At 35.3% G+C, this 16,539-nt stretch overlaps 1 protein-coding gene across 1 annotated transcript in view; it reads left to right on the top strand.

Moving 5' to 3' along the window:
• EEA1 (early endosome antigen 1) overlaps window positions 1-16,499 on the top strand; it is a 137,356-nt gene extending 120,857 nt beyond the window's left edge. Inside the window, exons 22-29 of the mRNA XM_007468199.1 lie at window positions 254-436; window positions 7,413-7,598; window positions 8,601-8,732; window positions 9,718-9,903; window positions 10,803-11,041; window positions 11,292-11,412; window positions 11,984-12,082; window positions 13,012-16,499. Of these exons, the coding sequence (XP_007468261.1) occupies window positions 254-436; window positions 7,413-7,598; window positions 8,601-8,732; window positions 9,718-9,903; window positions 10,803-11,041; window positions 11,292-11,412; window positions 11,984-12,082; window positions 13,012-13,134 (1,269 nt within the window). The 3' untranslated portion in view covers window positions 13,135-16,499. The remainder of the gene's footprint in view (window positions 1-253; window positions 437-7,412; window positions 7,599-8,600; window positions 8,733-9,717; window positions 9,904-10,802; window positions 11,042-11,291; window positions 11,413-11,983; window positions 12,083-13,011) is intronic.
• Window positions 16,500-16,539: the final 40 nt, after the last annotated feature.

Here is a 16,539-nt window from a genome sequence, read left to right as displayed (position 1 = left end):
GGATTCTCAGTGAAATTTTTTTTTCTTTATTTAATTGCTTTTTCAATTTTTGTCTTTTAAATTGGGACTTGTTGAATTTTGTAATTCTTTAATTTTTTAACTATAAGGTAAGTTACACTTTATTAAAGTAGAATTTTAGGGCATAACTACAATTCAGTTTGTTCTTAGAAATCTTAGTTGTGTGGATTTCATTCTATATTTGTAACTGGTTTTTGGTATGCATACTGTTTTAAATAACTATTGTATGTTTCAGACAGAACTTGAGAATAAACTACAGCAGCAGTCAACACAAGCAGCACAGGAACTTGCATCAGAGAAACAGAAAATATCAGTGTTACAAAATACCTATGAAAAAAGTCAGGAAAGTCTAAAACAGCTTCAGTCTGATTTCTATGGGAAGGAATCTGAACTTCTTGCCACAAGGCAAGATCTTAAGGTATAGTGAACTATATTATATCATAAAAACCAATAAGTTGTTTATAGACATTCATTAAATGATTGAGTTGAACCCAAATGGGCACAGGAATGTTAGTATTTGTGGAATATCATGCTTGTTTTCTGTTGAATTATTATATTTGGAGAAACATGCTTTTTAAATTGTTTTATATAACAAAATATATATGTAAATACAGACATTTAAAAATAACATCTTTAGGGCTTCCCTGGTGGTGCAGTGGTTGAGAGTCCGCCTGCCGATGCAGGGGACGCGGGTTCATGCCCTGTCCGGGAAGATCCCACACGCCGCCGAGCGGCTGGGCCCGTGAGCCATGGCCGCTGAGCCTGCGCGTCGGAGCCTGTGCTCCGCAACGGGAGAGGCCACAGCAGTGAGAGGCCCGCGTACCACCAAAAAAAAAAAAAATAATAACATCTTTAATAGAAATAATTTGGAAATTGTTAATTGCTACACTGGCTTATCTAAGGACTTCACTGCCTTTATGGAAAAAAAATAACTTTTAAAATGGACTGCTGTTAAAAAAATCTAAGGAGTTTAAAATTTTTTTGCGGTATGTGGGCCTTCCACTGCTGTGGCGTCTTCCGTTGCGGAGCACAGGCTCCGGACACGCAGGCTTAGTGGCCATGGCTCACGGGCCCAGCCGTGCATGTGGGATCCTCCCAGACCGGGGCACGAACCCGCGTCCCCTGCATCGGCAGGCGGACCCTCAACCACTGCACCACCAGGGAAGCCCTAAAAAAATCTGAGGAGTTTTAAATGTAAACCACTTGTGAAAATGCAAGCAATTTTACTGTTGCTTGTCAAACAATATTAACTTCAGTTTTATATATTAGTCAACTTCCCAAGACTACTAGAATGCATAATGATTAAAATTAGATTATAGCTCAAAGTAAACTTAACCTTAATTATCTAAACATATATGGATATTTTGTCCTTGGCAGTACTGTTTGATTAAAGTATCATTTTTACTAAAATGAAGGCTATGGAAAAAGGGTAAACAATTTTTATGTAGCGTTAAGGTATCAATTCTCTAAGGGAAATGGAACATTTGTATTCTCTCGCAGAAGAGTTAGACAGTTATCTCTTTTTTTTTTCTTTTGCGGTACGCGGGCCTCTCACTGTTGTGGCCTCTCCCGTTGCGGAGCACAGGCTCCAGATGCTCAGGCTCAGCGGCCATGGCTCACGGGCCCAGCTGCTCCGCGGCACGTGGGATCCTCCCGGACCGGGGCACGAACCCGTGTCACCTGCATTGGCAGGCGGACTCTCAACCACTGTGCCACCAGGGAAGCCCCGGCCATTTCTCTTTTTTGTTATAGTGAAATAGTATGCTTTTTGTTTCTTTCCTATGTTTGGATTTTTGTTTCTTAATTTAAAATGCCTTATTGAAAAGTTCTGTTGAAAATCACAGAATATTTTTATATATAATATACATAAATATACTATGTCACTTTATTCATAGGCTGCTATAGGGAAGGCTTTATGAAGGAGGTAGGACTTGACCGGGTCCTGAAGGATATAAGAATTTGAATACACAGAGTCCTGAGAAAGATCAGTTCACTCAGGGGCACATTTGAAAAAAGGTGCAGCAGTGGGAACCAGCAAAGCCACGAGGCAGTCACCATAATTGTCTTGCTAGAGTGCTGGTTTGTGTTTGGAAGTTAAAGTTAAAAAGGTTGGGATCAAACTGTGAGGTATCTTAGATGCCTAAGACTTTATATTGGGTTGGGGGGGGATGAAGAGTCTAAGCAGAGGAATAAAATGAAGAAGATATAATTTAGGCAACAACCTGGAACTGGTTTATAGATAGCAGCTTGGTTTGGATCTGGTGTAAACTAGTGCTGGGGAGATTAGTTAAGAGGCTATCTCCCTTCCTTCCTCCATAAACTCCAGTAATCTAGCTGTGAGCTGATTAGAACTGGAGTTAAAGAGGATGGAACAGAAGAGATTAATGGGAGAGAGGATATGAAACAAAAGGGCTGAATAACGTACAGGGTACAAGGAAAAGAATTTTCATAGGGCCAACAGTATATATTATATATATATAAAGTTCACAATTAGCAAGAATTCTTTTAAAAAAATACCACCTGACATTTATAAAGTGTCTTACTTGCTATATTCTCTAAGTAGCTTTAAATTATTAGTTTTCCTTTACAATACTGTTGAAAGTCAGGGAGGGCTTGTGGAAGAGTTTGGACTTTATCCTAAAGGCAGGAGGGAACCACTGAAAGGATGTGCTCGGATTTGTATTTTAGGCCAATAACTGGCTGCAGGAGAAGGAATGGATTGTAGGGGAACATGGCTGAACGTTGGGATAAGAGAGGAGACTTTGTGGTAGTCCAAGTGCGGATGGTGGCAGCTCGGGCTGGTAGTAGTAAGGATGCAGAATGTGCATGAATTCAAAGGACATTGAGGTGATAGAGAAGATGAAACCTAATGACTGATTGTAAAAGTTCTGTAGAAATCACGTTTTTTCTTCATATGGATGTATTATTTACCCAAGAACATAACACAGTAATAACACTTAGATCTTTTAAATCAGTATTTTTTTCATTAAGCCAACAATTATTTTTATTAAGCCCGAAAGCTACATCATGTTCTAATTTTATACACAAAAGAAAAATTCAAATGTAAACATGGGCAAGAAGGGAAAGACAGAGGGATAAGGCTGTTGTGGAGTTTAACAACTGTTGAGAGGCCATGGATAGACTCTCTCTTCAAAGCTTCCGTTTGCGGATGAAACTGAGGCCCTGCTTGGTTAGTGACAGGCCTAGTGTTTGCACAATAACAGGACGATGATTGGATCTCAGCTCTTCTGATTCATAGCCCTTTTTAAAAAATAATTAATTAATTAATTTGGCTGCGTTGGGTCATCGTTGCTGTGCGTGGGCTTTTCTCTAGTTGCGGTGAGCGGGGGTACTCTTCCTTGCGATGCACAGGCTTCTCATTGTGGTGGCTTCTCTTGTTGCGGAGCATGGGCTCTAGGCGCTTGGGCTTCAGTAGTTGTGGCACATAGGCTCAGCAGTTGTGGCTCTCAGTCTCTAGAGCGCAGGCTCAGTAGTTGTGGTGCACAGGCTTAGTTGCTCTGCAGCATGTGGGATTTTCCTGGACCAGGGCTCGAATCCATGTCCTCTGCATTGGCAGGCGGATTCTTAACCACTATGCCACTGGGGAAGACCAGTAGCCCTTTATTGTTTTACCATCATTTCACTAGAATTTTTTTTATAAAATAGGATATTGACAAATATAAAATAGGATATTGAAATTTTTTTATAAAATAGGATATTGACAAATTTTTATAAAATAGGATATTGACAAAATATCCTATTTTATTTTTTTATGAAATAGGATATTTGGAAGTTAATCCTTCCAAAATGACAGGTATCTGAACTACTTAATTTTTTAAAAAAGAAAGAAATTCCTAGGAAAGTTCAGATAATATTTATAGGCCAGAATAAGGGATCAGCCATTCTTTTCCTTTTGCTTCAGTGATTATTATATGACCTTATGTATAAGAGAGAAAGGAAGAGGTTCAGAACCTTGTAACTTGACGCCTAAGTCAAGGCTGCCGTCTGTGGGCTGATGGTGTATACCAAGACACCAGTAGAATGGAAGACCGGCTGGCTTGATCTATGCCTTTAGCCCCATCTGCTGGACTATCTATGAAATACTAAAATTTGTTGACTGGATATTTCAAACTGGCTATGCTGTGTGCTATTCTTTGTTTTCCAGGAAAGGTAGAAGTGGCGTTTAACTGTAAATTTTGCACCCTCAGTGAAGTGAAGATTCTAGGATAAAAAGTTTAGAATTAAATGTAAATCTTCTTAGCCTAGTACTGTTCTTTATGTCATTTCATCAAACGTCAAGAAAAAGTAATAACTAAAAATTTTAAAGTTTTATTTTGAAAGAGAAAAGGGAAAAATTGTTGAACAGACCCCCCCCCCCAAAAAAAAAAACCCCACCAAGAGCTACCACAGAACAGTGCAGAAAATCTTCTTTTTGCTACATTACTATAGTGTGATTGGGGTATTCAGGATCAGGGTTGGTACTTGATCTACTCAGGGATTTGCTTATTCCAGTGGCAGTGGGTGGGTTAAAGATAGCCCCAGTAAACCATCTAATGGAAGAGGGAGTTCTCCAGGGAAAAGATGCTGAGCAGATGAAAATAATATAGTCTGAAGCAAGAAAGATAAAAGGAAAATTTGAAACGGCAGTATACTGCTGAATGACATAGATGAATATTCAGAGGCAAGGTAGAACAACATGTCTTGGCTCAGAAAATAGTGCAGATTTTGAACTTGACTTTAAAGATTTAGTCACTAGGATTTTGTGAGTTCAGAATTTTATAGGCTGTTATTTAAACCATGGGCATTTTGGAATTCTGTCGTCAGAGATTGGGGGTATTCTTGCTTTTAGGCTCTAGCAAGTGTTGGTATTCTTTAGCATTAGATCAGGACCTCTGTTACCGAATTACAATTGCTATAGACAGCATGGGCTAGGCTTTGTCAAATTTTATTCTTTTTCTCTGAAATCACTCTCACCTTTTGTGATACTTAGGTCAGTTCCCACATGCCCACAAAGCCTTCTTTAAACATTCCACAGAGAATACACTGACACTCGTTTTTCTCTGCATTTGGCACATAGCAAATGCTCTGATACCCTGTACAACTTCCATTTTATACCCTGGTTCTGTTTTCCAGGCTATATGGTCAGCTTCTTTAAGTCCAGGACCATCTTTTACCCTCCTGTCTACCTTAGTAGTATACTCAATTAAAGCTTAGCTGCTTGATTAGTAAAGGACTAGATGACTTTAAGTCTTTTCCAAAAAGGAAGTCTTAACAGTTCTTAGTGTTCTACTGGGAGCTATTGAAAATGGAAATTTGATTTATACCAGAAAAGACTTCTGAACCGGGTTGTTTGTAAGGAATAATCTCTTTCAGGAAGCTTAAGTAAAGCCCTTTAAATAAGGTTTTCATTTATTCATTTATTTTTCATCGATTCTTTATCAAATGCTTACTATAGCCAAGCCTAGATAGCAGTGATTCCTCCTGAATTGTATCTTCTGCCTTTTTTTCAAAGAAACTATCTCCAGAATAAGAAAGATAAAACTTCTTCTAGTTGGTGGAAGAGCATCTTAGAGTTATTTCCCTTAGCAGCTGAGAGTGGCAAGGTTCCTGCCATTTTCCATTCCCCACCCGTTACCATATCCACCTCCAAATCAAAACCTAATGAGTCAAAAAGTTGCTCTTTCCCCCAGCTTCAGCTTCTTGAAGTATTTGGGCCTTCGAACAGTTAGTAACTATGGACTGTGGTAACTGACAGCGCTACTTCTACCACATAGATGAGAAGTTAAGAGGTTGGGGGTGATGGCCTTGCTAGAAGTAGAGCCTCAGATGTCTGCTTGACTTTACTCTTTTAGTTCACTTAATCAGGTTGGCAGATTTGAAATACATTTTTTCCCCCAAGACAAAAACCCCTTTCTATTTATTAAATAAACCTTTTAGCATGTCAAGGGCCATCATAGATCCTACAAAACATGTATGCATATATAATGTCACGTTTAACTATCTCTTTTTAAATTGCTTTCTTCCCATGTCTCCCCATATCTTCATTATGTATATGTTCTCTGAGTGTGTTTGATACGGTTCCTACTTATTTGATATTCTTCGTATCACTTAGCTAGTAAATACAGATTATCTCTAGAAGTTTTGGAATTGCTTCAGTTTTATTAAGTATTTTATACTTGCCTATGGAAAATACTACAAGTATTTTCCATAGGCAAGAGAGTTAGTTATCTATCATTCTTTCTCTTTTACATCATCTTACTGAAGGGCATAACATACTATCTTTTTTTTTTAACTTTTTTAACATCTTTATTGGAGTATAATTGCTTTACAATATTGTGTTAGTTTCTGCTGTATAACAAAGTGAATCAGCTATACATATACATATATCCCCATATCTCCTCCCTCTTGCATCTCCCTCCCACCCTCCCTATCCCACCCCTCTAGGTGGTCACAAAGCACCAAGCTGATCTCCCTGTGCTATGCGGCTGCTTCCCACTAGCTATCTATTTTACATTTGGTAGGTGTATATATGTCACTGCCTACTCTCACTTCGTCCCAGCTTACCCTTCCCCCTCCCGATGTCCTCAAGTTCGTTCTCTACATCTGAGTCTTTATTCCTGTCCTGCCCCTAGGTTCATTAGAACTATTTTTTTAGATGCCATATATATGTGTTAGCATACGGTATTTGTTTTTCTAATTTTGACTTCACTTTGTATGACAGATTCTAGGTCCATCCACCTCACTACAAATAACTCAATTTTGTTTCTTTTTATGGCTGAGTTAATATTCCATTGTATATATGTGCCACATCTTCTTTATCCATTCATCTGTCGATGGACACTTAGGTTGCTTCCATGTCCTGGCTATTCTAAACAGTCTTGCAATGAACATTGTGGTACATGTCTCTTTTGGAATTATGGTTTTCTCAGGGTATGTGCCCAGTAGTGGGATTGCTGGGTCATATGGTAGTTCTATTTTTAGTTTTTTAAGGACCCTCCATACTGTTCTCCATAGTGGCTGTATCAATTTACATTCCCACCAACAGTGCAAGGGGGTTCCCTTTTCTCCACACCCTCTCCAGCATTTATTGTTTGTAGACGATTTTATGATGATGGCCATTCTGACTGGTGTGAGGTGATACCTCATTGTGGTTTTGATTTGCATTTCTCTAATGATTATTGGTGTTGAGCATCCTTTCATGTGTTTATTGGCAATCTGTATATCTTCTTTGGAGAAATGTCTATTTAGGTGTTCTGCCCATTTACTATCTTTTTAAAGTATATTACTTTCCACTATGCTTATGCATAACTTATGTATAACTGTTAACTATTATGTTTCTGTTGAAATTTGCCAAAAAATGACATATAATAATTTGGGGAAATTGTTTTTATAAGTCTGTAGAAGAGAAGCTTTCTCTAGCACAGGAGGACTTGACTTCAAATAGAAATCAAATTGGAAACCAAAATAAATTGATTCAAGAACTGAAGACCACCAAGGCTACTTTGGAGCAAGATTTAGCAAAGAAAGAACAGCAATTGAAGGAGCAGAGTAAAGCACTACAAGATATACAGAAAGAAAAGGTATTTTATTTTCTGACTAAATCTAGAATCTTAGTATTTAAAATTAAGAACCAGCTTTTTCTAAAGGTACGTAGGGGTGTATTTTATATAAATGATGCTAAGTTATAAAGTTGAAAGCATTGTATTATGACCAGTACGTTTAAAGATCAGTTAAAATTTTATATGAATGAGAAATTCAAATTCTAGGAAACATTTTATTTTTGGTTTCATAATTGAAATTTTATATTTCCATCAGCTGATATTATTCTGAACTGTACAGTTCCTGAAGTTCTTGGTATATTTTGTGCAGTTCCTGAATTATGGGGTTGTTTTTGGTTTTTTTTTTGCTGCACTTTGTGGCTTGTGGGATCTTAGTGCTCTGACCAAGGATCAAACCCAGGCCCTTGCCAGTGAGAGCACGGAGTCCTAACCACTGGACCGCCAGGGAATTACCTCTGAATTATCTTTAAAAATTGGTGGATGTTTTTGTAGTGAAGGTGCTGGTGAGGCTGGCATGAAATTTATGATTTGTGCCTCAAGGTTAGAAAATTCTGACAGAACTATAGTTTAGAGGCCTTTAATTACAAGGGCTTTAGATAGGCAGATCTTGTTTTAGTTTTATGGTTCTACTTTTAATAGCTTATTTAACTGCTCTAAGTCTTTGTTCCTTTACCTGTAAAATGATTAAAAAGAGCTACCTGGCATAGAGATTAGATAATGTATACTCCTCCTCCCTAGGCGCCCTATATAAAGATAGTGATGATGATAATAAGCATAAGATGGTAGTTTTAGCTAAACTTTAGCCAGGCACTATTAATTTTAATAGTTACTGTAACTATTTAATCCTTATAACGATCTTATTGTTCATATTGTATAAATAAGGACACAGAGGCAAGAGAAGGTAAATAATTTGCTCAAGTTAACTAAGGTGGAAGGGGCAGAGACAGTCATAAATGGTAGCAGTCATTTTTGTTATATTAAGTATTTACTTTAAAATTTTTTAATAAATCATTTTTTCTATAGTCACTGAAAGAAAAAGAACTAGTAAGTGAAAAATGTAAATTGGCAGAGACAGAGGAAATTAAGTGTAGACAAGAAAAAGAAATTGCTAAATTGAGTGAAGAACTCAAGTCTCACAAGCAAGAAAGCATAAAGGTAATCATTGTTTTTCCTTTTGTATTGTATTAGTGTTGTTAAAAAGGTTTGTGTATATATACGTGTGTGTGTGTATACACACACACACACTTTTAGGACATACTATGTGCCAGGCACGTTGTTTTGCTGTTTTTTGACAAATACTCTCACTCTCACAGTGCTCATGTTGCATAATATCTATACACATATTGAAACTATGTTACCTTTGTTTTCAAGTGACCGAATAAAGCAAAGTAACCCTAAAAGTTTAGATTTTATTGAGGTGATAATCAACAGAGCTATCCATTATGCTTACAGATAGTAAACTTCAAAATATGTAAGAGTTTAGAATTAAGATTTTAAGGGATTGTTTTTTTAATTGTTTTTCTTCCTAAAATCCTTAATCTGTTGTTTAGAACATTTTTCCTATCATTAGCATGACTGGCATGCCACCTGAAAAAATTAACTGCTTATAATTTTCTTTGTAAAGTGTTTGTAAAATGTCATTTTCTTAGAGAAAGGTTGGATTTTCCCTTGAGTGCTCTCTTAATACCTCTTATGTCTATCAGTATACTTGCCATGTTGCTTTATAATTACTTACCTCTTTATGTCATTATGTTCTTCCAGACTGTGACTTCCTTAAAGCAGGGAATGTATATAATTCATCTTTATATATATCCCTAGAACCTAACACAGTGTGTGATGCCTAAATGTTGAACCAATAAATGCTTCCTAAATGAAGAAAGGAAAATAGGGGTAGAAATTTTTCACATAATTTAATCGAAACATATGCATGCAAAGCATCACTTGAATTTAAATGATTGTTGAGCAGGAAGTACATAATATTTCACCTTTTTAATCAACTGTTTGAAATACTGAACTTTTAAGACTCTTGTAGGAGGCTAAAAACTCTCTTTATATTGTAATAAATTGCATAAATTTCAGCTACATTTTTTTTTTTTTTTTACTATAAAGGATGATTTATTTTGGCCTCACTTTCTCACAGGAGGTAACAAATCTCAAGGATGCCAAACAGCTTTTGATTCAGCAGAAATTAGAGCTTCAAGGGAAAGTAGATTCCCTGAAGGCAACCTTTGAACAGGAGAAGAAAACCCAGCAAATGCTAAAAGAGCAGATGAAAAAGGAAGAAGATGAGCTGAAGAAAGAATTTATGGAGAAGGAAGCTAAACTGGTAAGTTTGTGGTGGGAGGTGTGTTTTTTTAATTGATTTTGTAAATTAATCCAGTAAGAGAGGATTTTTCTACTTAAAGATTATGATTCAAATGCTCACCTAACATTTTTGATTTAAGACAAGAGATCTGATTTGTCTAAATAGCTGACATGTGATTGGAAATATTTTATTCTGTGATTATATTTTGGTTTATATAAGTGAAAATTCAATAAAACATGATGGGGGGGTACTTTCAGTGCCAGAAAAACAAACAAACCTATAACTATGTAGATTGAGGTAAATGGCATGAATGCTAATCATGTTAAACTCATTTGTTTGGTCAAACTGAATGTTGATAAGGGGGAACGGAAACTTCAGTTTGGAATTACAATGACCAAAGTCTACTTTTCCTTCCCTAACTTGTGCATGCCAAATGGGAAGCATCTGGCTTTCCTCTGTTGAATTAAGTCCAGATATCCTCAGATAAATTGACTGCTGAATGTTTTCGTTGAAGAATTGCAATTTCAAGTTCACACAGTGATTTGAAGCACTGTTATTTTGGCAGGTTGATAGAAACAAAAGGATGCATTTGGAATTTGAGACATAAGAAAATGTCAGCTCTATCTCCAAGGCACCTTGCTATCCCTAACTATGTGTTCTTCCCCAGTTCTAGTGGAAAAAAGGAAAATCTCAAATTGCTTTACTTTAGTTTGATCTTATAAGAGCCTTGCTGACCACCATTTCAGTGTTATGACCATTGTCAGTTCAAATTACACAAATGTTTGTGGAATCAGTTTTATTAGTGCCTTCTTCCCTGAAGAATATTATTTATGTTGCCAATATTTAAAGTTCAACAACTAACTTAAATTTTGCACTACTTTTGTAATAGGTTTTTTACCCACTGTTTTTCCTTTTTTCAGCTTTCCGAAATAAAAGAAAAAGAAGTAGGAATGAAGCAGCATGAAGAAAATGAGACTAAACTTACCATGCAGATTACAGCATTAAATGAAAACTTGGGCACTATAAAGAAGGAGTGGCAGTCCAGTCAACGGAGAGTCAGTGAGCTTGAGAAACAGACGGACGACTTACGGGGTGAAATTGCAGTATTGGAAGCAACAGTTCAAAATAACCAAGATGAAAGGAGGGCACTACTAGAAAGGTGGTTGATGTCTAGTAAAATTAGTTTATTTCCATGCTAAGTGATAAAAAGGTTGTTATATTCCACATTTAAAAAAATAGAAGTCTTGAGAAAAGTGCTCCTGCAGGTATTTAAGTAGCCATTTAAAAATTAATCCTTAAAACAGAGTTGAAATTAATTATGTTTAAAGTTACTAAAGTAGTTCATTATCTGTGTTCAGAGGGTCTTTAATGATTTTTTAAAAATGAATTGTTTTTGCAATCTATTTCAGGTGTCTTAAAGGAGAAGGTGAAATAGAAAAGCTTCAAACCAAAGTACTAGAATTGCAAAGAAAGCTGGATAATACAACTGCAGCAGTGCAGGAACTGGGCAGAGAGAATCAGTCCCTTCAAGTGAGTCACCTGGTGTATGAGGCAGTTTTTTAGTCTAGAATTTACCTCTTAGTGAAAAGCATATTTTCAGCATTTAAAAAAAATCTCATATTTAATAATACTTTTGAATGGCTACTGCCTGTGTAGCAGTACTGCAGGTGTTACAGGTAATTAAATATAAGATTTAAAGAACTTATCTGAGACCCCAATGGTTAGAGAGCCACATCATTCATGAACTGTCATTATTGGGAAGAGCACAAAGGAATGAATGAGTTGCTATGTGATAAAGAAGTGATCTGATTATATGCTCAGAGTTCCAAGGAAGGATTGATCCTTAGGGTTAGAATGAATGGGAAATCACCAAAGGTTAGAAATTACCAATGCCTTTGAGGAATAAAACTTGCTTTGCTTTATTTATTTATTTATTGTCATTCAGACTTAATTATGTAACAACTTTTGATGATGGAAGTTGACCAAAGTATTTCTGATTTTTAAAATTTTATCCATTTTAAAACTTGGCCACCAAATTAGACATTATCAATCATTCTTTACAGCGTTGAACATTATAATGTATTTTTTTTTTTTTGAATAGATCAAACATACACAAGCGTTGAATAGAAAGTGGGCTGAAGACAATGAAGTACAAAACTGTATGGCCTGTGGGAAAGGCTTTTCAGTAACCGTGAGACGGGTAAATGGTTTTGTTATATTGCTATGGTTCTTGATTTTATTTCTCAGTGACAATGTTTTAACCATCGAAATTGTCCTGCATTTTTGACAGATTTTAAAAGTTTTGCCATTATTAACTTTAATTTACAACTACATAGAATTAAGTTTCATGAAATCTTGTTTCTGTTTAGTGTATGTGTTTCAATTTTAGTTTTAAATTCAGTTATTACCTTCCTACTGAGTTACTCTCTTGGATAATCATTTTCTGAACCAGTGCATCAGTATTAAACTCATATTTTAGTCATCATAGGGTTCTCTTAAAGGAAGAAAAAGCAGAGATAAAAAAATCGTTTTAGGGCTTCCCTGGTGGCACAGTGGTTGAGAGTCCGCCTGCCGATGCAGGGGACATGGGTTCGTGCCCCGGTCCGGGAAGATCCCACATGCCGCAGAGCGGCTGGGCCCGTGAGCCATGGCCTCTGAGCCTGTGTGTCCGGAGCCTGTGCTCCGCAACGGGAGAGGCCACAACAGTGAGAGGCCTGCGTACTGAAGAAAAAAAAAAAATCATTTTAAATAATGCCATTATGTGATGTTTCAAGTTTATATTCCTATTGAAGAAATTATGCCTGAAACATTTTGTAAATCGGAATAATTTTTCACCTGATAGAAGTGCTTTATTAAGCACTTTATTAAGGCATTAAAATGCCTCCTAAGGTTCTTCTGAGAATTCCAAGATAAATTCCATATTAAATGTTTAGTACAGTATCTGATTAAATTGGAAGCATTCAAATTAACTAAGGGATTAAATCGACATACTGAGATTTTATATTATTAAATGCTAATCACTTGAAAGTTAGTATACCTTCACAGTGAAGTTTGCTGTATTCTTGTAGTCTCATAATACTTTTGGTATAGTTTTTATGCTTAAAAATGTTTAATTTTTGTCATTTACAGCATCACTGCAGACAATGTGGAAATATCTTCTGTGCTGAGTGTTCAGCCAAAAATGCCTTAACTCCTTCTTCCAAAAAGCCTGTGCGTGTCTGTGATGCATGTTTCAATGACTTGCAAGGATAATGGATTACCGCAACTTCAGAGTAATATTACACTAACATTAAATTTTTAATAATACACTTAATAGATATCTTGGACTACTACTATTCAGTTTGGACAGTGGCTGCAATACTAAACCAAATTAGAATTCATATATTTTGGAATGTTATCAAGTAAAACTCTTCTATTTTTGTGAGACTCGAGCCCATCTTTCATTACTTTTTTCCATTTACCCCGGAACAGCTTTCATGCCAAGTTTAGAAGTAGCCAATGAAATGTAAATAAATTTTGGACGGAAATAAATTTTGGACGGAAAATAGCAATGTATTTTTTTAAATATAATTTCATTGTTCAGAAATGACATTAATGCACTTCCATAGCTTACTTCTTCTTTCTCCCACATTTAGTATCAAGAAATGTACATGGGTGATGTTACCATATCAGATATGTTGCACAATAACACATTATATGAAATATTCTTACTGTGAAATGCATAGAACTATAAAGCTTTTTTCCCCCTTATACACAGGTCCATAGCTCAGTTGCATTGTTATGTTACAAATTTACTACTTAAGTGTTCCAAATACAGATTATATTTAAATATTAACCATGAATTCAAACATGGTTTTTATTTTAATATTGATTAAATTCTCTTGGGTGGATTTTATGAAAATCTCTGGAAAATTAATTTGCTTATTTTATGGTTATCCTCGGGTTGTATTTTAAAGATTAGGGTTAATTTTTCTTTTTGTCTTTTTCTGTCTCATTTTTAAACTCCCACGTAGTCTTAAGAATCCTACAAAACTTCCCACCCTCATCCCCAGTTGGAAGGTGAATAGAAGTTGTATAATGGTCGTATTCTGTTTAAGTGGGAAGTCTTCTGAGATTAGCCTTCATTTTATATCCTCATTTTGTCTCTCCAGCATCTTCAAGAATCTGAATTTGCTTTTTTAATGGATCTGTTTTTTTCAAGGTAATTTGGTTTAACCTTCTCAAGCATAGCTCAGCTTCACTGTAATTGTTTTATAGATTTAGCATCTTAAAGCTAGTAACTGATATTGGTATAGTCTTATCTGTGAAAACAAATACAAAATGGTAAGGAGACATTAAATATTCTGCTTTATATTTTCTGCTTTATATTCTCTTCTTACCTAATAGGGAAGAGTTTTTTAAAGTTTTAAATTTGACTTAAATTTTAAAAGGTTCTGAATTTGGGTTCCATATCAACTGTGTATCTGTTTACTTTGCAAAAATAATGCTATGAAATTACCTTGAAATAACAGTTGGATAATAGAGTATCGCCAAAAACAGATGTATTTAGGAATCCCCAAATTATAACTAGAACTGAAACAGACTGGCAAATTGAGGGTAATTAAAAATTAGCTTGTTTGGATGCTGAACAATGGAATTTAACTTTATCAGTCGTATTAATTTGGAAAATTGGAGAACATCTGAAGAGAGAACTCATTAATATTGGTTTATTACTCTAAGAAGGAAGTAAAGCTATATATTCATTCAGTGCAATCATTTGCTAATAGGGAAGGATGGGAGCTAATATTTCATTTACAATACATAGTTTATAATGTACACTTGCTTTCAAATATCATGCTGAAATTATGTTTATGCTCTTCCTATAATGTATACAAACAGAGATTGCCATATATTCATTTAATTATTTAAAAAACCCATTTAAGTAAACTCTGTTGTCAGTAGCTACTAAGGACCCTGACTGAGTCCCTGGACTCAGATAAACATATATCCTTGAGCGTATAGAACGAAGAAATACAGTGGATCTTTATTAAAAATAAGTTGGATAATAAAAATTGAGCTAAAATTATTTATGCATTTTCATATAAATTCTTTCAAATAGTCTTAATTCTACACTTATAAGTAAATTAATAAGCATGTTGGAAAAACATTCACAGCACCATTATTATTTTTTTATGATATGAAACTTCACGGGAATTCTTCTGGCTTAGAATATTTGTTCACTCATCTCCCAGTTGGGTGCACTGAAGGCCTATCCCTGTCTTGTCCCCCCACCCACATATTCATAAAAAATTGTGGGGACAACAAATATAACCATATGTATTTGAGTGATTTTCTACTTTTCATCTAGCTAATCTCACTTCCTAGGCCCCAAATAATTAGGCTTATTTAGAAATGAAACAATATTTTGCTATTAATCTCACCAGTAAGGTGTTTTGGAAACAAAAATTAAAGGGTTTTCTGTTTCTTTTAATTAAAAAGTCATCTTCTGAGTGCTTACTGGTTCGACATTTTAGATGTCTGCTGGTACTATTTGTCAGTGATTTAGAGCTGGCACGTATGGAGTCCCAGCTCTCAGCTCTAATGCAAAGCCTATTGGCATCACCTGTTAGTAAATTCTAAACCCAAGCACAGAAACATGAGTTAAAATCAAGTCTTGCTGGGTTAGTGTACAATAAACTACACCTACAGAAGTTTTAGTAGAAAGAAGACAAAGCTGCTGGTATAGGATTTGTTTATTTTGAAGAGGGAAACAAACACAAAAACCTCAATGCAGTGTGTAATTTTGTTCAACTACCTCTTAATGTGGAATTAGCTAGTAATTTCTTCACAGTAATGTTACATAGTAACTGCCAAATTTGTTAGTTTCCCATCTCTCTTGAAAAGGCTTTATGATTATTTTATAGTTTTGGGAACTTTAAAGCCACTTTTTTTTAACCTTGCATTTGCATAAAGATGTTTAGCTTTTAAGTGGAAAGCAAATTATGATCATATATTTTGATATTCATGACCTATTTGACTATAGCAGTTTTTTTTAAATGCACTTTGGCTATGAAACCATGGATGATTTGATCCATAAAATTTAAACGTGCCATCAATTTAGTATTCCTAGACAAGAGCTTGATGAATGGTATTCTGTAATTATATACCACACATTATTGTCTTAATTGCCCTTTGCCTGAATTTTAATCAGTTATTGTTGCAAATGTGAATACTGTGCATAAACTTACTAAATTTATGTAAAATTGTATAAAATAGAATTGGAAATAGCTAGGTTCTCTCCCTGTAGAAGCAGTGAATTTACTGTAACATGATGCAGTTATGTATATGACATTCTGTACTTCTTGAACTGGATCATATATTCTGTAGATACTTTTGCATGAATATTTAGTTTTTGGATTCACTGTATTGTTTACTACTTGTGATCATGTAGTTGTGCCTTATTTGTGAGGGAGTTTAGCTCAGTAAATACTGTGGTTTCTAAACTCAGTGAGTGGAAGGTTATTGATTATAAATGTAACTGATAAAACATTTGAATCTGTATAAAGAACAATGGAAGAATCCTTTATTGAACTGTTGCTTTTTTAAAAAATATTCTAAAGATATTAAAAATAATTTCTAGTATATTCTGACTAAATTATTTTGTCTATTTAAGCCATT

Source organism: Lipotes vexillifer, unplaced genomic scaffold, assembly GCF_000442215.2.
Source record: "Lipotes vexillifer unplaced genomic scaffold, Lipotes_vexillifer_v1.1 scaffold180, whole genome shotgun sequence".
Classification (NCBI taxonomy): domain Eukaryota; kingdom Metazoa; phylum Chordata; class Mammalia; order Artiodactyla; family Lipotidae; genus Lipotes; species Lipotes vexillifer.
The sequence above is the reverse complement of the archived record's forward strand: the minus strand, read 5'-3'. Positions and strand labels throughout refer to the sequence as shown.